This window comes from Juglans microcarpa x Juglans regia, chromosome 3D (assembly GCF_004785595.1).
Source record: "Juglans microcarpa x Juglans regia isolate MS1-56 chromosome 3D, Jm3101_v1.0, whole genome shotgun sequence".
NCBI classification, from domain to species: domain Eukaryota; kingdom Viridiplantae; phylum Streptophyta; class Magnoliopsida; order Fagales; family Juglandaceae; genus Juglans; species Juglans microcarpa x Juglans regia.
The window spans coordinates 4,118,687-4,143,784 of record NC_054598.1 but is presented as its reverse complement, the minus strand read 5'-3'; the positions used below and the strand labels follow the sequence as shown (position 1 = coordinate 4,143,784).

The 25,098-nt window shown below is 33.8% G+C and overlaps 2 protein-coding genes across 3 annotated transcripts; one reads left to right on the top strand and one right to left on the bottom strand.

Moving 5' to 3' along the window:
- Positions 1-10,327: 10,327 nt before the first annotated feature.
- On the top strand, positions 10,328-20,213 carry LOC121254887 (probable magnesium transporter NIPA4). 2 transcript variants are annotated; one of them, XM_041155082.1, is made up of 9 exons: positions 10,328-10,911; positions 12,251-12,307; positions 14,885-14,975; positions 15,049-15,209; positions 15,344-15,471; positions 15,564-15,701; positions 18,551-18,643; positions 19,505-19,610; positions 19,787-20,213. In XM_041155082.1, the coding sequence occupies exons 1-9, from the start codon at positions 10,743-10,745 to the stop codon at positions 19,888-19,890; spliced, it is 1,047 nt and encodes a 348-aa protein (XP_041011016.1). In that variant the 5' UTR covers positions 10,328-10,742; the 3' UTR covers positions 19,891-20,213. The 2 variants fall into 2 exon arrangements, with proteins under 2 accessions (XP_041011016.1, XP_041011017.1); XM_041155083.1 differs by lacking the exons at positions 18,551-18,643; positions 19,505-19,610; positions 19,787-20,213 and adding an exon at positions 17,202-17,385 and having other exon boundaries at positions 10,366-10,911.
- Positions 18,750-24,525, bottom strand: LOC121254889 (cx9C motif-containing protein 4). Its single transcript, XM_041155084.1, has 3 exons — positions 24,277-24,525; positions 20,552-21,234; positions 18,750-18,820 (listed from the first exon to the last, which is right to left on the bottom strand). The coding sequence occupies exons 1-2, from the start codon at positions 24,360-24,362 to the stop codon at positions 21,129-21,131; spliced, it is 192 nt and encodes a 63-aa protein (XP_041011018.1). The 5' UTR covers positions 24,363-24,525; the 3' UTR covers positions 18,750-18,820; positions 20,552-21,128.
- Between the last annotated feature and the right edge of the window lie 573 nt (positions 24,526-25,098).

The window sequence follows — 25,098 nt, the reverse complement described above, 5'->3', positions numbered from 1 at the left end:
CAGTTCTTAGTCCGTTGGTAGTTCAGGGTAAAGGAAGACCACCATCAAAGAGAAAAGTGCACCCTGTTGAGAAGAGTCTTAAAAAATCTAGTACGAGAAGACGATTACACCACGATGAAGCTGAGATTCATTTTTTGTTTTATGGTGTATATTAAATATTATATTTCTTATAATGATAAATTATTATCTTCATTCCAATGAACAACGAAGTAGTCACGCTCCAAATGAATGCACTGTCACTGGCACACAGCATGAGGCTCTTCAAACCCAGGTATTTTTTTTTCTTTTCACAATTTTAGATATAGATTTGTAATGAATATAAACAAGTAAAAAACAATGTACTTTTGATATAGGATCAACAAAGTCAAGTTTGGACACATGCGCCGGATTTTTTTGCTACTCCTTCGACTGCTACGAATTATTCTAGCATTGGCTGGACTGCTCATCCCTCACGGGTAATTCAAAGAACATTATGATTAGAAATTATTAACACGGTTAAATTAATAATTTTTTGCCACTCACAGTATACGCCTCATCAAGTATATGCGCCGGATTTTCTTGGTATTGGACATATTGTTCCTCCCTCACAGGTAATTCAAACTATATTATGATGAACACATTTTTAACACGGTTCATTTAACAATTTGATGCTATGACCAGTACAAGCCTCATCAAATATACACTATGGATTTTTTTGGTATTGGACAGACAGCTCCTCCCTCACAGGTAATTCACATTACGGATTATATTATTTAAGTATTATTTTTTTAAAAGTGTATTGCAACATTTTTTGCAATTTGATGGTCAAGTATACACTTGTGACTTTTTGTGACTCTAGGCGCAATGGAAAGGATTGCATGTCTCGGACCAGGATAATAATGCGAGAAATTAATCATACATGATGCAGATGTGGTGATTGGAAGACGCTATGCTTCTGGAAGATACCATACAACTTTTGTATATTTTGTTATGTAACAGCAAATTTTCAGTTCCTCTATATTTTGTATATTTTGGAAGGGACCAATAGTATATTTTATATATTTTGGGAGGGAGCAATAGTATATTTTGTATATTTTGGGAGGGAGCAATGATATATTTGCTCATATATTTTGTAATGAAGGTACAGTTTTCTAGTTGATTAATGAAAGGAGGGACAACATGGTCTAATTCTAGTTGATTAATGCACTGTTGCTGATTTTGGTTTTTTTTTATTAATTTTGAAATGAGATACCATTTTCAGGAAAAAAAATTAGAAGTGCAAAATTTGTCCAATAAGGAACCAACCAAGCAGATTAACCATTTATACATATCAAAAAAATACATCCTTCGCTTTGTACCATTACAAAAAGTAACCAAGCAGAGTTATATATTACATCTATGTACCAACCAACATTTTCTTTTTTAGAATTTTCCAAAAAGCATGCCTAAACAAAGTACCCACGACATTAAAATTGCTACAACTACACTAAACCTCTCAAACTTTCGATTGCGCCTTTCATTCTTTATTTATAGTCGATGTCGAGTTGTTTGGATATCCATTGCAAGTTGTATCTTTTGAATTTCAGTTTTTAAACGACTGATTCTCTTCTCGCTGTATGGTGGTATCTCCGGATCATACCAACAAAAAAACCCACAAGAATGTCCAGCCTGCAAAATCAACTAACACATATTACCTTACAAGTGTATTCACCCAATTGATTTTCCAAAAATAGCTAAAAGATGCAAGTAAAATAGATTTCCTCTCACAAAGATTTAAAAATAACTTCAAATAATTAAATAAAATACCTCAAAGTTTTGGCAATTGAAAAATCGGCGACCCTCATTATCCTCTGTATGCGCGGTTCGCCAACATGCTTTAATACCACAAAAGCATATTGGGTATTCATTCTGACAAGAGTTTCTTGAGCGTGACATATTGCTAGTGCTACTACGTGCTTCAAACATTGTGTCAATATTAACAGCCTCTATTTCTAGACTACCAAATGATTAATTAGTGGCCTCATATAAAATTATATATAGAAACATCTGCTAAATTTAAGAACCAACCAAGTGGTAAACATATGGGTATTGATTTAACAGTGGAAGTAAATAGGGAACATATATTGAAACCAACCATCTGCTTTTACCAAACCTGCTCTTACCATTTGACCCTTTTTCAAAGACACTCTCATAGAAGAAGAGTCCAAGATTGAAAAGAAGAGTCCAAGATTGCAACTACATATTACTTTTCGTTTTCAATAATTAAAGAAATCTATTAGCCATTTCTTTTTGTTTTGCTAGGCAAACAAAAATAAGATTGGAATATTTTACCCGCTTCCCATTAGTGTAGGCCACCCATGTCTCCCCTCACAACAGCTTAAAATTACCTTCAAATTTGTCCAAAATCAGGGGTAGTCACAAAAACCTCTCAAACATTAGACATATCAGCCTCCCATCTCCAAACTCTGATTTTCCTTCCCTTCTAGACTGCCTTCTACTCTCTTCAACCTCTACCTTTTTCTCTTACTTGTGTTCCAAAGCTTTCATATAAAATCAGAAGGAATACAAGAATCCAAACCCATTTCATGTATATTCCCAAAACCAACTAAGAATTTTCAAAAGCCAATTCAACCATCTATTTCACTCTCATTGTAAAATATAGAAAAACAGAGAAACCATAGAAGGAGAACACAATCAGTACTTCTCATTATTCATCAAGTTAATTAAAATGCTATACAATCAATTTGTTTATATAGATACAATGACTATTTATAACTTGCCATCAGGACCACTAATACTCATAGTTGGATAACTAACTTCACTACCAATTTCATGAACGTAAGCCTTTTGTTTATGTTTGGCTTCCAATGCTTTTAACTCCAGACCTTCTATATAGTTTTGTAAACTCCAACACTCATAGACATTGAACCACGCTTTTCTTTTTTACATGTTAAAGCATATGGAGTTTATTTTATTTTTTTGAGAGTGTGAAAACCCAATCGACAATTAACCAATTTAACCAAATTATACTAGGCAAATTGCTAACAATTAAACAAAGTTAACCAAATTATGCAGAGCATATGCTAACAATATTACAACCAAATATTGGAAGAGCAACTAAAAACTAAATTTACAACCAATATTGTAAAGCATTTCAAATATTGGTTACAAATATCAGAATGGTTGTTTATTGTTAGCAGAAATAGAATGTCCTTACCAACACAGAACGTGAAAATGGTGAGTCGACGGAAGCTTCAAGGGGAGGCGACGGAATGGCTTCGACGGAATGGTGGGTTTCTCGAACTGGGATGGAGGCTCTTTGGTCGTCGACTGCTTGGAGGCTTGAAGACGAAATGGCTTGAAGAGGAATAATGGGTTTCTCAGAAGGTTGAACACAAAATGGGTTTCTGGGTTTCTCGAGATGGGTTTGTCGGAGGGTTGAAGACGAAATGGCTTGAAGAAGAAATGGGTTTCTGGATTTCTCGGGATGGGTTTCTCAGAAGGTGGAAATTGAAATGGCTTGAAGATGAAATGGGTTTCTCAGAAGGGATGAGGAAATGGTGCGGGAAGGTTTAAAATTGCAATACCTTTTGTAGATGAAATGGGTTTCTCGGAAGGGAAGAGAAAATGGTGCGGGATGGGTTCGATCTAGGTGCGGGATGGGTTGAAGATGAAAGGAATGCCACGGTTCGTTTGGAGTCTTTGGACTGAAGACGAGAGAAGGTTGAAGATGTTCCAAATCGTTTGGACTGAAGACGAAGGAAGGTTGAAGATGGAACGGGAATTTTTAATTGTTAAACACTTACAACGTGGCATTCCACGTCAAGAGGGAAGATGGAACGGGAAGGGAGAGCGGGGCTTATAGCATTTTCCTTTGTTTAGTGACTAGCTTTGTTTCTTGGAATATGGTTCAGGAACACTCTAGGAATGTGAGTCCAGTATTTGTTTCTAGTGATAAGACTTTTTAGTTGTGTGACTTGGGATCTGTCTCCCTTTGTTCATAAGCTAAGATACAATTTTATTTTTCGATATAATCTCTGGTTTCCTTACTAATTTTTGGGTGAAACATATTGTCTGCATTAAATGCTGCATTTCCTTTCAGTATAACTTACACTGCAAGTTGGATGAATTGCATTATAAATGCAACTTGGGGTGGATGGAACACAACTGGAGCTGTAGTTGGGGTTTTGGTTTTGTTATCATTGATATGTATTCTTAAAAATGTACTTAAAATGTATATGTTCATTTAAGTTAGTAGTTGATTTATTTAGCCATCCAATGTTACTAATTGCAATATCTTAACCCTACAGATTAAGGTACAAGCATTGGTGAAATTACAAGTACAACAACCAAGAGCTGAGTAAAGCATTCAAGGATATAGAACTATTAGTTTTTGTAAAAATCCTTCACGGGCTGTAAAATATTTATGGGTTCATTTTAATAGTGTGGGTTTGATTTTATATTAGTATCAAGTTGACAGATGTGGATTTGCTTTTGTATTTGGATGTGCTTTTGTATTTGATAGCTTTTAATCGTGAAGTGCTATCAAGTTAGTAGATGTCGGTTTGAAATTATATGAACCTGGAATGAGATGGTCATTTTGATTGCATATTCTTCATCTCCTGTACATTGATTCGGTATATCTTTTCCATTCAGCGGATACAAACTTTTGAGAGATTGCAATTTTCGATGTGGGATAGTGCTGAAAACCAAAAAGAACTCATGCTTCATATACATCAATTTGTTGCAACAAAAATTCCCCTATACATCAAACATGGATATCCAATAACTCAGTTAAAATGTAGAGTTTCATTCATTCAAAATTTATCAATTACAAAGATGTTCACATCAAAACAAAATTACAACAACTATAATTTATCATCAAAAGTTAGGCCTAAGAAATGTTGTATTTGTTGAAGCCAAAAGTGAAGAGGGAAACACAACCAAAGCATGATGAATAAATCAAATATAATTCGAGCTTTTCATCCTTTTGTTTAATTTTGGTGGGTTGTATGAATATATGAATAAAACTAGTTTGGTGATTGCGCAGCCAGGCCGAGCCATGACTTGCTTTCAATTGGCTTTGAGGGAGCGGCTGCTATTGAGTTGTTTGTTTGGTATTAGTACAGTGCTCTTGTTGTGACCCTGTTAAAAATGCTATAAAAAGAAAATAATAGAGATTAATCATTGAAACACCATTATAAAGTCACTGTTATTCAGTTTGCTTAAATGGAGTATAGCAGTAGAGATGACAAAGAAACTTTAATTTGATAAGAAATTCCCCTTGACTTTTTGATATAATATGAAGATGTGTCAATCCCACCACTGATAATTGAAAGAAGAAAGTTTTGTGTGTATATATATATATATATACACACGTAAAGGACTCTAATAACCAATACAACTAGTGAACCAATTCCTTTGATACATCTGCAACTAAATTTAGCTGAACGTATGGGGACAAGGAATCCTTCTAAAATGATGTTCAACATAGTGATTTGAACGTTCCATCTTTTGTACCAATAAACAATTAGTAAGGGGTTTAGGGGGCGTGGATTCTGTAAAGCAAAGGCTAAATTCTAATTTAGCTACTCCCTTGCTTGGTCTACTAATTCTTGGAGTTGCCGGTGATGCTTGGCGAGGAGTTGAGGATAAAGTAGACCTGTCAAGTGTACAGTCACATAAATATAGAGTCGTACTGAGAATGCTTTGAATTGGATAGGAAATGGGAGATGTACAACGATAATCATGTACAAGAACGCAACTGGAAACTTGAAAAAGTACATATGGATCCAAGCCGAAAACGGGAACTTTGTACAAAAACTACCCTTCGGAAAAGAAAAAAAAAACAACAAAAATAACTCAAACTAAAAAACAGAAGCACTGAAACACAGAGCAAGATAAAAAATAAACTATAATTGATGTTCGGGAAATAAATTGTTCAAGGTCAGATCCAAGTCAATATGTACACAATTCACTAGAAAAAAAAAAAAAAAAAAAAAAACACCAATGACCTTGGATGAAGATTAAGAACCTAGAAATGAAGAAACCCCATTATAAATTTTTTTAAGAAAAACCTAGAACTGCAAAAGACGATTGAAAGAGGCACTAGACTCACCTAAAATTGCTGCAACGATGCATAAGAATCTCAAAAGAGATTATAAACAACAGATCCAACCAATTAATCTTCCAAAAAAAAAAAAAACTCAAGCTAAGAGCATCTACATTAGTCTATGTACATGCATATGCAAAGTCATATTTGCATAATATGAGCCTAAATTCATTACATGGGTTTATGCATATCCATATATTTAACTAGCTATGAATAATAATTATCTAAATTTGAAGAGTTACTATTCACTCTACAAAACATATTTTAATCATTATTTATCTCTCCTCCCACTCTCTCTCACACAATCTTTTTATTTTCTCCCTCATTCAACAACACAACAAACATTCACCTGCACATTCATTTTATTATTATAGTATATTATATATATTTTTTTATTTTATTATATTTTTAATATAATATATAAAAAAATTATATTTTTTTATTGTATTTGTATTATTAATGTCAAATATACGTAATGGATGCTAATTGTAAAATATATATAAAAAAAATTGATTTTAGAAAAAAATTATTAATAATAATAAAATAATATTATTTTATCTCAAATATGCATAAGCCAATGTGAAAGTTTTACTTGAATGACTAAATAGATATGCAAAATATGTGATTTTGCATATGCATATGCATAGACCAATGCTAGTGCTTTTATATATTCTACAGGTTTTTTTTTCCCCTCATGCTCCTATCTGCTTTTAGAATCAAATATGGGGAAAAACCACTAACCCGTAAGTGCAGAAAATCTTAGGGGAGTTTGGATGGTAAAATCAACAAAAACAGATCGGTCTCGGTGGTGTTCTTATACTTCACAGAAAAACAATAGATTAGATAATTGAGACTCGAGATTGAGCAGGTTTTTCTCTTCCAACCACAAAGACGATGACGACAACGATGACGACGAACTATCCTTTTTCCAAACCTGAGACCGAGCAGAGCTTTCTTCCCAAATGCAATCTCTAGCTTTTTTTCATTTGAAATTTTATGAAATTTCCCTCATTCGTTTATGTCTATGTTCTGTATTTTTTTTTTAATGTCACTTCAGCCGGTTTCCCAAAGGTAACTTGTGCCGATGGTATCTAGAAGAACTTTAATAAATGAGAAGTATTGCGGCGAATTAGAATCTCCTAAGTTCATACAAATTTATAGTTAACGTGATATATTAGATTTATTTTGAATAATGTAGCATGTGTTTTTTTTAGTTCTTTTTTTATATAGATTTTTTTAAGAATTTTAAATATTTAAAAAAAAATTCACAATATTATTAAAAAATACTTCCTCAGTCACGAAGTAAAATAAAAAATGGGATTTATGATTAAGGAAATATTTTTTTTAATGCTTTTTTTTTTATTTTATGATTAAAGAAGTGTTTTTTAATGATGTTCTAAATTTATTTTTTTAAAATATTAAAAGTATTAAAAAATATATGTAAAAATAACTTTAAAAAGAACATATGAAAAAATACACACTGAAGCTAGCTGGAACTCCCAACGAAAGCCCAAGAGGTGGCGCTAGCATTGTCCATTTATTTTATAATAAAAAAAGTATAATCCAACCTTAATCTGGTCAATTAAATGGAGCCACATCATTATCTCTATTTTTTGCATAACTACATTGTCATTTGGCTTTATAAATGAGAAGTGTCGTGATTATAAAGATATATTATAAAAATAAATTTATAAATTAACACGATCTAATATGTTACGTTATATATATTTTACAATAAAATAAATTTACAATCTAATCTATCACTTCAAGTCGTGTCAATACATAAGTTTATTTTTATAGTATATTTTTGTGGCTAAAATATTTCTCTTAATGAATACTCTAGTCACTAAATGATTACATAAAAATGAACTTATAAATTGACTTAACTTGATGCGATACATTTTATTATAAAGTTATGTTTATTATAAAATAAATATAACAGATCATATAAAATCATATCAAATTATAAATTTATTTGGTGGCTAAAGCATTTTTTGTGGCTAAAGTACTTCTCTTGATGAATACTCTAGTTACTAAATGATTACACAAAAATGAACTTATAATTTGACTTAGTTTGATGTGATACATTATATTGTAAAATTATGTTTATTATAAAATAAATATAACAGATCATATAAAGTCATATCAGTTTATAAATTTATTTAGTGGCCAAAGATTTTTTGTGGTTAAAGTACTTCTCTTGATGAATACTCTAATCACTAAATGATTATACAAAAATGAACTTATAAATTAACTTAGCTTGATGTGATACATTATATTGTAAAGTTCTTTCTATTATAAAATAAACATAATGGATCATATAAAGTCATATCAGTTTATAAATTTATTTTATGGCTAAAGCATTTTTTGTGGCAAAATCATGTTTGTTTTCACAATATATTTCATCTCATATCATATAATCATTACAAGTATCTTAAATTTCTACATAAAATAAAATAAATAAATCATTTTTTTTAAATCTTAAAATAATAATAATATTAAAAAAATATTTTATTCAATTTTTAATTTTTATCTCAACTGATCTTATTTCATTTGCGTAAACAATCATGGCATAATCACTTTGTTTTGAGTTTTATGACTGCAACGTATATGAGTTTTAATGAATATTTTGTTTGTTGGCATTATCCGAGGGAAAAGACTCCCGGATTTTGTTATACTTGTAAGAAATTTGGTTAAGCCATGTTTTTAGCATTAATTAACGACAGAGGTAACTTCTGAGGAAAATGCGTTTTCATGTGTAGGGACCCAAAATAATAGGAACGTGATGCGGATAAAGTTATTTTTAATTGATAAGAGTGTTTGAAATTAATTATTCCGACTAATATTTTCGACACGTACGGAAAGAGGGACAAAATCACTCGAGTTATATATGTTGAGCTGGAAGCATGCCATTGTCCAATTAGATTTGCCAAAATAAAATACAAAACAATTAGATTTTGGGAAAAACAATGCTACGAGTGATAGATGCAATACGTTATATTTTTTTATAATATTATTTCAAATGATAGATAATAAGAAAGTTTTAAAATCCATACATGATACTTCCCTTAAAAATTTCACTTTCATCAATTTATTTCTTAGTTTGAAAGCAATCAGCTAATTCCATCCATTTCTATTAACCTATGGAAAATTTAAATTACATTTCAACTCGTCCGTTCAAGAAGATTATAATATCAAAATTAAATTTCTAAATTAATATCTTATCTATACATGAATGAAAATGTCTAAATCATCGCATCATATCAAGTCACATCAAAATATGAATTTACATTTATAAAATTTATTTGTAATTGAGGCTAAAACATTTCTCTTGTTAAAAACATCAAGTGTCGTTGAGAAATTCAAGCCACAAACGGATTTAATAACATTAAACTCATAAAATGACTTGTTTTGCTATAATGTGTCGGATTATAAAATTATTTTTATTGTAAAATATATCTAACGTATTACATAAAAGCACGTTAGTTTATAAATTTATTTTTATAAAATTTATTTGTGACTGTAATACTACTACTCGATTATTTTATCCATATCATTAAATTTAGATTATTTTTATGATAAGTACTATATACGCAAAAAGAGCACAAAATATAAATCTATAAATTGATATGATTTCATATGATCCGTTAGATCTACTTTACAATGAAAATAACTTTACAATTTAACGTATTGCATCAAATCACATTAATTTATGACTTTACTTTTTTATAATCTTTTTATAGTTAAAGTATTTATTTACTTTTATTATGACATTCAAGTTTATCAATAAAAAGGATGTATGATATTAATATAAAAGGAGAAATATTATAGTCATAAAATAATTATATAAAAATAACTTTATAAACTGATATTATTTAATGTAATTTATCAAATTATAAAATTATTTTTATTATAATATAAATATGACAGAAATCATAATTTATATGATAACTCTTATGTAAGTGGAGACAGCCCTCGTATAAAAATAACGATCTCAGTTTTGAGTTTATTGCACAATATTCGAAAGCTGACAATAATATTAGAGAAGTGGTAGAGCACAAAGAAATTACGTAAAAATAAAATTATCGTGAATTTAAGTGATTGTTTAGATTTATTTTATAATAAGAGTAATTTTATAATTTGATAAATTTTATAAATCTACGTTTAATTTATAAAATTATTTTTATATAATCATGACTAAAATATTTCTCTAATATTACGGGATGAGTAAAATTTATGTGTTTTGGTAAAGAAAGTAAAGAAAGAAAAGGGTAAGAGAAGTGAAAAGGAAAGAAGATGAGGTGGAGCAGTCATCAACCCCAAGTCGGAGTGGAGTCGTTGTTTTGGTAAAGCCTATTAATAACCGATAAGTCCTTCCCAGCACGCTTCTCTGTCTGCCTGTCTGTCTGTCTCTCCCCGATCCAGGAAACCTCGCTCACAGCTGTAGCCACCGACTTCTCCAAGTGCCGACAAAAGCATTCTCTTCATTTATTGTTCATCCATTAATTATCCAGATCCAACTCGTTGTTCTAACTCAGTATCCAGTTGATCAGATCACTGAGTCAATAAGCGATTTCATTCAATGGCCCTCCCGGTGGGGGTATGTTAGAGCCACCGGTGGAGGCTAGGGTTTTGGTTCTGCTCATTAGCCATGTCTTCGACGACCTCTCCGAGTCCGCCGACGAGCTGGCGCGAGGGAATGTCCTCTGACAACATCAAGGGCCTCGTTCTTGCTCTCTCGTCCAGCGTCTTCATCGGCGCCAGCTTCATTGTCAAGAAGAAGGGCTTGAAGAAGGCCGGCGCTTCTGGAGTCCGAGCAGGTACTGAATTCTTCAAAAAACTCTCTTGGCCACTTCTCTAAATTTCCATTGATTGGGAGTTTGCGTTATACAATGTTGGATTTTGTTTCTCGTCTTCTGATTTTAATTTGACTAAATCTGAGAATGGAAAAACAAGGCAGGGTATGACGTTATTCGTGTTTGGTATGTCAATGGACGGTTGGTCCGGTGAAGTTGAGGAGATCTTCGGTATACAATGCTTGTCGTAATTTCTCTTTGTTAAAATAATATCCGTGTCACGACAAAAACTTAGGACTTATTTGTTTTCAGAGATGAGATGAGTTGAGATTAAAGTTAAAAAGTTAAATAAAATATTGTTAGAATATATGTTTTAATATTATTTTTGTTTTTGAATTTGAAAAAATTGAATTGTTTATTTTAGTTTGTATTGAAAGTTGAGAAAGTTATAATGATTATGTGAAATGAAATGAGATATTTTCTGCAAACAAACAGGCCTTAATTGTCCCCGCTGTTTTGAGCTTTGGGTTTCATTTCTATTAATCTTTTATCCTAAGACAGCTAAGAAATTTCATTTAGAGACGTAGGTTTCAATTACACTTGAATGAAGGAAATTACTGACAGCTATCAAAATCCGGTTTGACGGACATTTTGATGGATTGACGTGGTGTATAAGATGACGTGTGCTTAGTAATCGAAATTTTGCGTAGTTTATTGAACGACTTTGACAATGTGGACTTTTTGGACTTAGGTATTTCTAGTCGATATCACAGTTGGGTCGGTGGACTGTAATTGGTAAGGTAAGAGAAATTACTTGACCTATGGATGTAGTTAAAGTAAAATCATAGAGGCATTCATTTTTTATTGGCTGGTGCCCAGCCGCCTGTTCTGTAAATTAAACAGAAAGTTACTTATCAGAAAATTGAATGGAAAATTAAGTTTCAAGTTCAAACCGATGCTCATTATAACAATGTTGGACTGAACAATGACTGCAATTAGTGATGTTATATTATTACCACTGTGCTGATGTGCCTGGAAATGAATTAAAAGTACTGTACTGAGGATTAGGAAGCTTGCTCATGTTGAGAAAGTTGATTCCTTTTTTTCCATGTCTATATGGATGTGCGTTTTACAGTTTACCCACATGAACTAGTTCGTATTAAATTTTCTGGAGATGTTGCCATGTTCTCACATCTGTCTCCAATATCCACATATGGGATGGGTGTTGCATTATTTAGAGTGTACCTACTATTGTATACTTTGAATATGTTTTTTATGTTTCTTTATTAGTAAAATATGTTTTTATCTTAATGCCACGTGCAACATATTTCTTGAAGTTAAGTTTAATTGATGGTTTCCACAGGTGTTGGAGGCTATTCTTACTTATATGAGCCGCTTTGGTGGGTCGGCATGATAACAAGTGAGTTTTATATGAATCTTTTGGTCATTGATCAATGACTATAATTGGTATTCAACTTTCCCTCTAAAATGCTACTATTTATGATTGAAAAAAATAGAAATAGATTGTTGACTATTATAAAAATGATGTGTTTGCATTTAATCAGTTTGCTCTATTATGGTGTACTTGAAGCCTTCATTTTATCCCCTCGTTATGGTACAGGCATCCACAATACACCACATCTAAATTTTTCGATACCTTATAGCTGCTAAAGTAACGGTGGCATTCACAAGAATGAAATTATGTGGTGAAAAGAAGTGACTCCATTGATAATCTCCTTCTTTCTCATTTATTGTCTTAGACAATGATCTCTTTCTTCCAAATCATCACCACGACATGATTCATTGAGTTTAAACAAGTTTCCTTTTCCCAAGACGGCCAAACTCCATGTTAGGGCTAGTTTGGGAACACAAGTACTCTAAGGGCTCATTTGTTTTCGGAAATGAGATGAGATGAGTTAAGATTAAAGTTAAAAAGTTGAATAAAATATTGTTAGAATATATTTTTTAATATTATTTTTATTTTGGGATTTGAAAAAATTGAATTGTTTATTTTATTTTGTATTGGAAGTTGAGAAAGTTGTAATGATTAGATGAGATGTTTTCTGAAAGCAAACGAGGCCTAAAGTATTCTCAGATATTTTCTTTCCAAACATCACTCAAACACAAAACACTTTTCAATTTCAAATCGTCAATTTTTTTATCTAATCATTACAAATTTCTCAAATTCTCAAACAAAACACAAAAAAAAAAAAAATACAACTTTTTCAAATTTCAAACAAAAATTATATTAAAAAGTTATATTTAAACAATTGTTTTAACTTTATAATATTTGTATTCAACTTCTTCTCTCATTTCTCAAAATCTAATAAAACATCTTAAATCAAACAATTTCACTACTATTCACAGATATTCTAAATTTCCAAACAAGCCCTTATTCTGTATTATCAGTGGTTTCAGCTTGCTTGCCAAGGCAAAACTAGGGGAGCCGTGAAAGTGTATGACACTCACCATTGCTTCACCTTGCCCACAAAGCCCTAAGCTTTTAACCACATATTTTCAAACTTAAAGTACCCTCTATATCGATCAACATTCCCACAATGAAGTAACAAAGGAAAGTGATCCCATGATAAAGGAGGTAGCCTTCTCTGTGACACATTAGAGAACAGAGAAGGCTACCTTCCAAAATTAAAAAATTATATTCAAACAAATTTTTTTTTTAACTTTATAATATTTTTATTCAATTTTTTTTCTCTCATTTTCCAAACTCCAATAATGCATCTTAAATCAAACAATTTCACTACTATTCACAAATATTCTAAGTGTCCAAATGAGCCGTTATTTTGTATTATCAGTGGTTTCAGCTTTGCTTGCCAAGGCAAAACTAGGGGAGCCGTGGAAGTGTATGACAACCACCATTGCTTCACCTTGCCCACAAAGCCCTCGACTTTTAACCACATATTCTCAAACTTAAAGTACTCTTTACATCATTCAACATTCCCACAATCAAGTAACAAAGGAAAGTGATTCCATGATAAAGGAGGTAGCCTTCTCTGTGACACATTAAGGGAGATGAGAAATCTATTGATTCTAGACCAATTAGGAGATCTCAATCATTGGACCACATGCAGCCTGCTAATCAAAGGAATGCCCATAAGGCCTTGTTTGAAAATAATGTTTGAGGTTCTGATACTTCATGGATAAGGATGACACCTTGCAACCAAGGATACATGCCAAAATGCCAATGTTATCGACTGCTCCAACCGGCACTACCATGACTTGCCCAAGTTGAATTTCAGCACAAAAACAACTTCAAAGCACTGGAATAAACTATGCAAGTGATGAATGTTCTCTCCTGGATAACCTCACAAAAAATTAGCGTGTCATAAGTGAACAAGAGATGAGAAAGGATGACCTCTTCATTATTTAGCGTGTCTGATGCAGGAGGATCCGAGTCAGATGATGCTAAGTTGTCAGATTGCACGTTGACCACTCTGAAATACTTTTGACAGTTGTGCATCCCATATTGTTCGCTAAGGCAGCAGATTATTAGTGAACTTCATAGCGAGGGTAATTTTGGGCGAGATAAGACGTTGGCCCTGGTGTTCTCTAATTACTATTGGCCCAAATTGACTAGTGATGTGGCTCACAAGCGTTTGCTTTGTATTTTTGGGCGATTCTCTTGTCTTCCTCTCCTATGAATTATCTGTTGAAACTAGTCTGCAGAATAATCACTATTTTGTCCGGCGTTAGTGTCATAAGCGTGTCATAAGAGCCCCCATTCATAGTTATTGACATCATTCTACACATTGCCTCCATTACTACTATAAAAAATAGAGGGAATAAAGGACCCCTTGTCTCAATCCTTGATTGTTATTAATGACGTGCATATGATCATATCTAGAAACTAGACACAAAAGAAAGCATTTGATACCTTAGGAATTTATGTTTCATGAAGTTGCTTAGATCTTATGATTTTATTTAAGATTTAGAATTGAAAAAAAAAAAAAAAAAATTCTGAGCAATTTTTATTTCACAGTGATTGTCGGGGAAGTTGCTAATTTTGCGGCTTATGCATTTGCGCCAGCTATTCTGGTCACTCCTCTTGGGGCTCTCAGCATTATCATCAGGCATGATAAAACTTTTCTACATAAATAAGTCTAATTTTCCAGTACTGAGTGCTTACAATCATGTTGTCTGCAGTGCTGCACTTGCACATGTTATCTTACAGGAGAAGCTACATATTTTTGGAATTCTTGGTTGTGTTCTGTGTGTTGTGGGCTCTACTACAATTGTTCTACATGCTCCTCAAGAGTGTGAGATTGAATCCGTGACAGAAGTTTGGGATCTTGCTATGGAGCCAGGTAATTGTAATGTTTCCTGGAATTGCGTGTATGAATTGATTCGATCATTCTTTGCTTTTCATGTTCAGATATCATTGTCCTCTAATTTGGTTTAATTTGAAAATATTTATTTTTTCCTTTTGTTTCTTTTGTAGCTTTTCTCATGTATGCAGCTTTGGTCATAACGGCTGCATTTATTCTTATATTCTGTTTTATCCCCGAGTATGGCCAGACACACATAATGGTTTATATTGGAGTTTGTTCCCTTGTAGGTTCTCTGTCGGTATGTATCAGTATTTGATAGAAATTCTAATGTGTTCGAGTTGCATTTTCTATCTCCTTAGTGTTTTTTATTGTAAGGGTGCTTTTTGACAGGTCATGAGTGTCAAAGCACTTGGAATTGCTCTGAAGTTGACATTGTCGGGAATGAATCAACTAATTTATCCACAAACTTGGTTATTCACTTTCGTTGTAATTACTTGTGTTCTTACCCAAATGAACTATTTGAACAAGGTAACAATTATGCCTTTTCCATCCGTGCCTTCTGTCTGCTGTTTTTGTATTTCTTTCATTTTAGTAGTTTTTGTTTTCCTTATTTTTATTTTCATTAGAAAATTTGCTCGAAAATGACTTATTTAAACTTGTTCATCCATTATGACTGATGAGTGAAGTATACGGCTACATGTTCATCAAATGATGCCCTTTTCAAGCTTGTAAGGGGCTTTGTTTCTTCAGTCACAAGAATTCAAAAAGTTAAAGAGCATGCTAGGTATATTCCTATAATATGCAATTTTGTGATCCTTGTCAAAATCCTGTATACCTTGGAGTAATTATAGGAGGTTGATGAATATCCACATTGCATGCGGGAGAGAAATTCTTATATGTTTCGATGATTCCAATGAAAACCAATTGTAGCATTGACTTGTTCTTTTGGAGTTCAAACCTGGCTTGGGTGTTCCTTGGGTCGTTACAAATGGAGCTCATTGACAAACTGAAATAACTTTTTCCTCTCAAATAATATGGGATTACATTCACGACCCTCCTATACTTAATCTAGAGTATCACAAATCCAATGCTCTCGACGGGTGTGCCTGCCGCAACTCAAAACATTGTCTAAATTTGGACTCTCATTCCATTTGATGATGTTTCTGGCCTGATGGCCTTTGGCCTTGAATGGGGTTTGCTTCAGAAAATAGATCTCAACATTGGATGGTTGGTGGCGAGATGTCTCTTCTCGCTCTTTTGACGTTACCTCTTTGGGTGCTTCATGAGGTTTTCCGAGGACTTGTTGGATTCTTAAAGGTCGTGGATCTGTTATCGTATTACCCCACCTTCATCTTACTGTTAGAAGTTGCTTGCTAAATGTTGATTGAAAAAGAATACAGGTTCAGGTTAGGCTTTTTTTTTATTTATTTATTAGTGTTAAGAGGTTCAACATCTTCATTGTTTCAAAAGAAATTATTCGGAAATTTGAAGATGGCATGAACCAATTTAAGGTTCGGTGGAGTTTGATATGAAAGAACCGTGGGGGCTAGGCAAGGTAGGGTATGGAGGATTTGATACTAGTAACTTGTCACTGATGAGCAAGGGTTACTTTACGTTATGGTTTGGGAACTAGACGAGAAAAAAGATTATTGAGTTCATAGACTGGTATCACATGTGATCTGACAGAACGTGGATATTTGATATTGAATAGATCGTTACAATTTGTGTATCTGAATGTATTTATCTTTGTTAAGGAGATCTCGGAGAGTGATAATAACTTTCTTACCCACCTTTTCCATCACTTTTTTTGTTTTTTTTAAATTGTGCATTCATTTCCAATATCAGCAACGCGCACAACCCTTCTTTAGGTTGTTGAATCTTTCTTGCCCAACTTACTTTGTTGAATCTTTAGGGTGATAGGATTCCTTTGTTTGGATTAATTTGAGGTAGTTTCTTGATGGCTGCATTTTGTTTTGAGGTTTGGTATTCAGGGTAGTTATTTATCCTTTATGAATTTGCAACTTGCAGGTTTTGGAATTTAGTTTGGAGTCTTCTTTAATTAGTATACAGCTATATGCCTAGGGTTCGTCCAGCCTGAGCAGAATACATGGAACCACCTAAATTTAGCTGTTCTCTCGCCAAAACCTTTTGCTTTCCATAGAGTGGGTGATGCTGGAGAAACTTTTCCTGGAACTTATGCCATGCTTGAGCATAATTTTCCTGCTCTGGTATTCAGATAAACTTTTAAATGCCTGCTCACCTTATACAAAGGAAATAGATTTTTGTTCCATATTGGCCTATATATTTGCAAATTTAGAACTACTTTTTGGACTATTGCCTGTGTGTTGGGTTAGTTTAATCCTAACTTCACTGTGGTATAGTTTAAATCAAGGCGTTCTGATCCTTTTTTTATAAGGTAATCTTATTCAAAGCACAGAAGGGTACACAAAAGTACACAATAAGAAACACCCCACCAAAGACATGAAGAAAAAGAACACAAATCCATGAAGTCTAGAAAGCTAGAACAGAAGCTATTGTACTCCACCATCCAAACATAAAAGAGAACTGACAATCCTTTTTTTTTAAGTAAAAGTAAAACTTTATTAATAGGAAAAGGCATAACCCAAGTACACAGGAAATATACAGTATACACCTAATAACCACTAAACACTAATGACGCATTCTGGATCCTCAAGTTATTGTCTTGGAAGATACTTATAAAAAAAAAAGTTATTGTCCTGGAAGATTTAATCATAGTTGTTCTTTTGGAGTGCTCTTCCATGGGTTGTTGAATCCTGAGACATTATAGTATTTTTTGAGGGCGCAGAAGCTTATGTCAAGGTCATTATTTGTTGATTTATCCTGCTCCTTGTCAGGCTAATATTGTGGTAGAACGTTTAGTCCCAAAAACTTGAGCCATCAGGAAGTGGGTCCAACTGTATGCTGACTTCGTAAACATTCTAACACATTTGCGAGGAGATATTAAGTCCTAAATTTTTTCTAATTGAAAGCTTATAACTTCATCCTCTATTTGCACCTTATAATTTCACAAACTAGAATGTTAGGTGGAGTGACTACAAACAGTTGCATGCATGAATAAGAAAATAAAATTATTGAAAGAAGGGTCTCTAAGCGCACTGGCATTCTTTAAATGAATGACCATTGGAGTAGCTGCATTTTGTTACAAACTTGCATTAGATTGACCTTCTGAAGAAACAAGTGATCGATGTGCAATTGCATGGACTTAGAACCATAAAATTGGTGGATCTTACCTCTAATATATAATGTGGTAAAGTTTTTGGCTCCCATTTCGTTTGATAGATACTGTTTTGCAATTGTTTCTTTACGTTTTCTTTTCTTTTGTTTCTTCAATGCAGGCACTCGATACTTTTAACACGGCTGTGGTGTCTCCCATATACTATGTCATGTTCACATCACTTACTATTTTGGCTAGTGTGATCATGTTTAAGGTATATTCTTCTTCTGGCCAGTGTTATCAGAGCCCTTTCTTCTCCTTTTCTCTGTACACATGGGGATTGTTGCTATTGGTCCTTTTTCAAAATCTTAAAATTATTGACCACCATAAATTTGGTCATCAGATACATGGACTTATAGGATTGTGAATGTCACAGTCAAACAAAAATTCCCTCCTGCTAACTTACAGGATTGATTAAAATTAGTTCCGTAGCAGAAAGGTCTGGTAAAATAAGGTGCAGCCATATGGATTTTTCTTCATGATATGCCTTTAGGCTTTGTTCCATATCCATTATCTAATAGGCCTGTTATAGATCTTAGTAAATTCAACTTTGAGTGCTAATTCCTTATTTTTGTATGGAATTTTCTTTATTTTTGACCAAGATGAACTCTGTCGTTTGCTGCAATCTGCAGTTCTCCATGCTTAATACATTGCAGGATGTTTTAGTCCCATTTATGTCTTGAATTTAAATTTTATTTCTTAATTTACCTAAAGTAGTTAAGGGTTGGATGTGAACCCCTCCTAAATTTGAATGAAACAAAAGGTGAGTGAGAGTGATGATGATGCTCTTCCGTCTCTGGAATTGTTTTCCTTTTCTGGTTGTTTTCATTCATAATTTTTTTTTTTTTTTTTATTAAGGCTGATGGTTTTCTTTTTTCACAAGGTAAAAAAAAAATAATGATAACGCGGATAATTATGTAATGTCAGATTAAGGTGATACGTAAAGAATAATTTGACTTCTGAGCTTGTTCGAAATAGTTTCAGCTGGACTTACATTATTGAGTCTACAGAATCATTTGAGTTTTCATGTGATGATCTTGAGTTGATGACATGTGGAAATTGAATTTACTTTCAGGACTGGGATAGGCAAAGTCCAACCCAGGTAGTCACAGAAATGTGTGGGTTTGTGACTATCCTTTCAGGAACTTTTCTTCTTCACAAAACAAAGGATATGGCAGATGGTATGTTCTCTATATCATCCTTTGTATCATAATGATGATAGTTAACTGGCAAGGAGACATTATCTCCTGCCGGCACTGGGAACTTGTAGGCTTGTTACATGATTTTGATCTGTTTTTAACTCTTTTTTGGCATTCTGAAGAACCTATTGATCATATCAGCAAATCATCTTCCACAGGTTTGTCAACGGCTCTATGTATGCGACTTTCTAAACACTCGGAAGACGATATCCTTAATGGTGGTGAAGGCATCCCTCTTAGGCGGCAGGAATCTTTTAGATGACCATGATGTATGCATTCCTCCAGTCGCTTAAAGAAGAAGAAAAAAAAGCATGCATGCTTTTTCTTCTTGGGCATGGAAGTTGTTGATGCAACCTGTATTTTATGCAGCTATCATTCATCCGAATCGTGTTCTTCGATAGAAAGAGAGAGAGAGAGAGAGAGAGAGGAAGGTGAGATTTTAAATTTTCTTCTCTGCTTTTCTCTTCGGCTTCACAGTACCTATGCTTTCAGCTGTTTCATTGTATTCGATTATCCCAAACTCCATACGAAAGGCAACGTAATTTTGTGCACATTTGTTTATAGTGTATCCTAGTTATATTTTTTTTCCTGACTTACAATGTTTTTCTTGCCAATATTTGGGCTGAGAAGTCTAGGAAGGGGTTGCTATGGAATATGCATATCTCCCTCCCCAAAGATGAGCCATTAAAGAAGATATAGGGGAACGGGATAGAAGATAAATGCTAGGGGTGTACTAACTCTTTTGTTTCAATAGGATTATAAATTGATGTAGGAATTTACGTGGACAGTCCACATGTTTGGGAAGCCACGACTTGAAAAAAAAAAATGTTGAAACTAAATTATTATTTAAAAAAAGTTTAAGGGTGGCAGCCAAACTCATGGTTGGCTGACTATTCCCTTTAGTTATATGGTTATCCAATTACATGGAAGACTCCTTAGGCTAAACTTCACCAAGGTAGATTCTTCAGACCTGCCCATGACGGATTAATTTTGGAACTAATTTAGCTGAGGAAGTAAATTTACTTGATATAATTCTACTAGGAAAGTCGACTACGCCGTCAAACCTTGTTCCTAATACTAATAACATGCACAAAAAACTGGAGTTTCTATTAACTAGTATTAAAGTCCATATATTTCTCTTTATTAACACACAAAGAAATAAAATCTAGAACAAAGAAGCACCAAGCAGACATGTAAAAAGTATCCCGGTAAAAAGATATACCTTTCAACGGTTAGCAACACCAATACCCATTTCAAAAGTTCCCTAGCGTTTCTTGAGATGATATAATCGCGTCATTGTATTCTCCCCCTCTCCAGCAAAACACTGCATTTAGTTGGGGATATGTTTCTCGCAATAAGCCTTGCCTAAGAAATTCCCGGAATTCACGAACCACGTCTAATGTTAGTGGCTCTGCAGCATTTTCCCATAAGATGGGGCATAAACAAAGAGCTACGTTAGCCCATTTTCAGTGAAAAAAAAAATTTGTAAGATAATGGCTTCTACTTGGGCTTTTGCTTCAAAAGGCCAGAGACAGAAGCACAGTGTGTTGACTTATAATCACATTTCTCGCAGCAGGATTGCAGCAGTTCAATGACTTTAAGGCACCTACACCATTGACACAAATAAGTGAACACCAACATTACAAGATTATACATGGGGTTAGTGTCGATAACAATGCTTACAGTTATTAAAAAAAAATGCTATCATGGGAGAATTACTAGAGATTTTTTATTTATAAGTAGGAAAAGTATAACAGATGACAGTAAAGCTGGGAGAAAATCAAGTTCCATCAAACGCAAAGCCACAAATCCAGCACCAAAATCTACTTTCAAATCTTAGGTTTTAGAGACCCATTCAAGGAACCCAATGTTCTTGGTCGTACCACTCAACCAAACATTTGAATGAATTTCTCAGAAATTGATAAAGTAATTACTCTCTTGACCAGATAGAAAGTATACCTTTTCACAAGCTGTTCATTTCTTTATAATGATCATTTTCATGATCACATTATTCATAATAACAGCTAAAAAGGAAGCCAGCAGTATTATTTCATGGAGGAAAAACGCCCCCCTAGAATGCTCAACAAGCATTCAAGTTATTACCCTGATAGCTAAATTAAGAAAATAAAAAAGATCTTCAGTCCATCCAACCTTGCAAAGGTTGTGAAATGCAAACCACAGTTCTCGCATGACCATTGACCTCAGATAATTAAATAAAAAAAATGTCGTAGAAGTCAATAGGAGATGATTTTTTTTTTTTTTGTAAGTAAGAAGTAAGTTTCATTGATATGAATGAAAATAGGCATGACCCATGTACACAGAGAGTATACAGAAGAAAACGCCTAAATATAATAGGAGATGAATTAAGTCTACCATATTGGATGTTTTATACTAATCATGCATCACGGCAGACCATGAGAGGACTTCAATGGTGGATAAGCTTACAAATCTACTCGGGTAAACTAAATTTTGCCCACTCGTGGAATTGGACAAGCTCCGAACTTGGAAGCTTATAAATTTGCACATTACTGGTATAAGATCAACGCTATTAGCATCCACTTTATGTTGTTAACTATAAAAGTGGGGCCAAACGGCAACAATCACAAAAAACTCATGGCAGACATGCTATATTTTGTCTCTCTAAATCACAGACTGGATATAAGGCACATTTTCTTAAAGCACATGATCTGCACATGCCAATTTTCAAGGTAGATTCAGAAAAAAGTAGTATAGGATAATGGACCTCAGGTGGGTAATGACTAATTTTCAAAACCACGTGCTGCAAACTGAACTCGGCCCATACAAATACCACAAGTGGGCAGAGTGTTACCCAATCAGTTACTTCCCATTAACCATTAGCTCCAACCTCACCAATCTTAAAGAATGATGCTGCATATCATTGTTCTGAGCCAAAACTCCAAACACAAAATACGAAGGCAGACCTCTTAAACAAATCCATATATGAAACTTTTTAATTGCAAATTGAAAGCTTGAATAACAGGGCTTCTCTTAAAGTGGGAAACATGTGAACTGAAACCAGAGAAATTCATTGAAATGTTCTTTAGATTATCATACTGCAGTGTCCGATTCAAAGCAGTCAGGTAACTTTCTATAAATGGTAAACTTTTAAAATCATTCTCTTTGATCTGCAACTTGTAGTTACAAACAAAAGATGGAAGTCAAATCTACCCACTCACACACAAGTAGAATAGACTAAAAAATATGAATCATTTGGAAAAATAAAAATAATTAGGACATATATGATATATTGTATCTTTAAGAAAACTTATAAGATATGAAAAGTTTATCTTGTTCATTTTATTTTTATTTTTTGAAAAAAAAAAAAAAAAAAAGAACTTCGTTGTTAATTATGTAGTATTCTTTAAAGGATAAATGAAATGAGCTTCGTGTTGAATTGCTTCATCACAATTAAGCTGGTATGAATTAGAAACATATCCACAGGCTGGATATTAATTCTTCTTTATGATCCTATCAAAGGAGGAAAAAAAATGATGTCTTCACTTGTAAGAGCCTCAAATAAGTGTCACGTTGACCTGTGAGACAATGGTTGGATAACAGCAAATTCAAGATTGCAACCAAGAAAATACTAATATGTTCTCGATCCTAAAGCAAATATTTAGACAACCAAAAAGACCAAATGGAAGAATAGCTACAGAAGAGTGGAGGCCTCACCACCCCGTTAGTTTGGCCAGAACATATGTCCTGCATTAATGAAGTTCTGCAAAATGGAAGTTGTGATCCTAATGGGGATTACCAGACATAGTCGGCACAACATTTAAGCAAGATAACCCCCTATTGGAGCAAGTCTACCTCTCATTGGCTACGCTTTTCTTCAATGACTTTGTCTTAGAGTATTCCCTGTATCAAATAATCACATGCGGATGATTCCGATCATTCTCTACTTGAGCGAAAGTCGCACCAAGAACGAAAAATAAAAGGCAGAATTGCCATCATTCTAATATTGGCTACTAACCCTACCTGATTTTAGCGGGACAGAGACAGCATTTGATCTACAGTTTATCAACTATAAGCAATAGATTTTCTGATAATTTGTAACCTATGGAAGGAGCTAATAAAAAATGGCAAACCAAAATAAACAAGTAGAAGGGAAAACTACTCACACAAACGGGAAAGAGTTCATTATTCAAATCCATACAGCACATAAAAAACGTGCAAAAGAAGCGAGGCGGAATTGGAAACCCTAATTAGCCGAGTCATTATAATGCATGCATTAATTCATCATCGAAAGGAATTAAAAAGAATAAGATGAAATGAAAAAATAATCTAGCTAAAAGTTAGGAACGAAGACCACCATAAGCCCTACTTATCGAGACATGATTATAAATATTCAGAAACTCCTTGATCGAATGATGAGAAAGGTAGAAATGATGTAAAACGAAAAAGATTTTGTGAAATTTAACGGCGAGAAAACAAGTCCACCTCTGATGAACATAGCAAAGTGATATTCTTATCTCACAATTCATTTTTCAATTATCGAGAAACCGAAACAGCACAAAATTAAAAATCCTCGGTTATCTTCTTTTCTTACCTTACATTTTATCAGCAGTCAAACAAAAGGTAATGAATATAAAAACATAAACACGAATACCTAATCAGAAGAAAGTACCTTTGCGGGATGAAGTTGTTCTTGGTGAGACAGGCTTGGATGTCGCAAGCCTCTTTCCTGCAGGGCTCTTTACTCGGCTGCGGCATCCTCTCTTTCTCTGTTTCTCCAGATTCTCTGTTTCAGAGTTGAGCTAGGAATAAAAGAAGGAAGCTTAAACGCTTTGTAGCTTCTAACCGACCTTCGCAAAGTGCCACGTGATCGATTCTTTCGGGGTAACCATCGGATACCGCAACGGCAACTGAGGAGGGAGGCCAGTTACACCCCTCGCGCGTAAAAAACTTACACAAGACGTCACTAATTAAGTAAAGAATAATGTTACCATGCTTTTTCATTTTGTTTCTTCATTTTGATTATTTATATATTTAATTTTTTTTATTTAATGATTAAAGAAGTAATTATTAGTAAATTGATATTTTTGTAATGTTTAAAGATGTTAAAAAATATAAAATTTTAATTAAAAATGAAAAAAAATAAAATGATGACTTTTGCCTAGACGGTAGGACTGCAACCCGATCCACCGATGGCTGATTTGGAGCCGACCCAACCCGACCCATAAACATGTCAAGTCGGAGATGAACCGACCCGACCCGAATATTACAGGTCGGGTCGAAAACCGGACGGTGGGTTTCTCTTTTCTTCTTCTTATTCTTCTTCGATCTCCACCGTTCGCTTGCCCAGGAACTCGACAGGCCACAGTCCTACGGCAACAGACCTTTCACCACTCTCAGTCTCTCCATTACCGAATCTCCGGACCCTCCATCAAGTTCCAAACCCTCCGGCAACTCCAATATCGTTCCAGGTTGGGTCGAGGGGCGAATTTAG

Coding starts and splice junctions, on each gene's coding strand:
- LOC121254887 (XM_041155082.1), top strand. CDS start 10,743: ATGTCTTCGACGACCTCTCCGAGTCCGCCGACGAGCTGGCGCGAGGGA. Junction 10,912..12,250: donor CGCTTCTGGAGTCCGAGCAG/GTACTGAATTCT, acceptor TGGTTTCCACAG/GTGTTGGAGGCTATTCTTAC. Junction 15,472..15,563: donor CCCTTGTAGGTTCTCTGTCG/GTATGTATCAGT, acceptor GCTTTTTGACAG/GTCATGAGTGTCAAAGCACT.
- LOC121254889 (XM_041155084.1), bottom strand. CDS start 24,362: ATGCCGCAGCCGAGTAAAGAGCCCTGCAGGAAAGAGGCTTGCGACATC. Junction 21,235..24,276: donor AACAACTTCATCCCGCAAAG/GTACTTTCTTCT, acceptor TCAATGGTGTAG/GTGCCTTAAAGTCATTGAAC.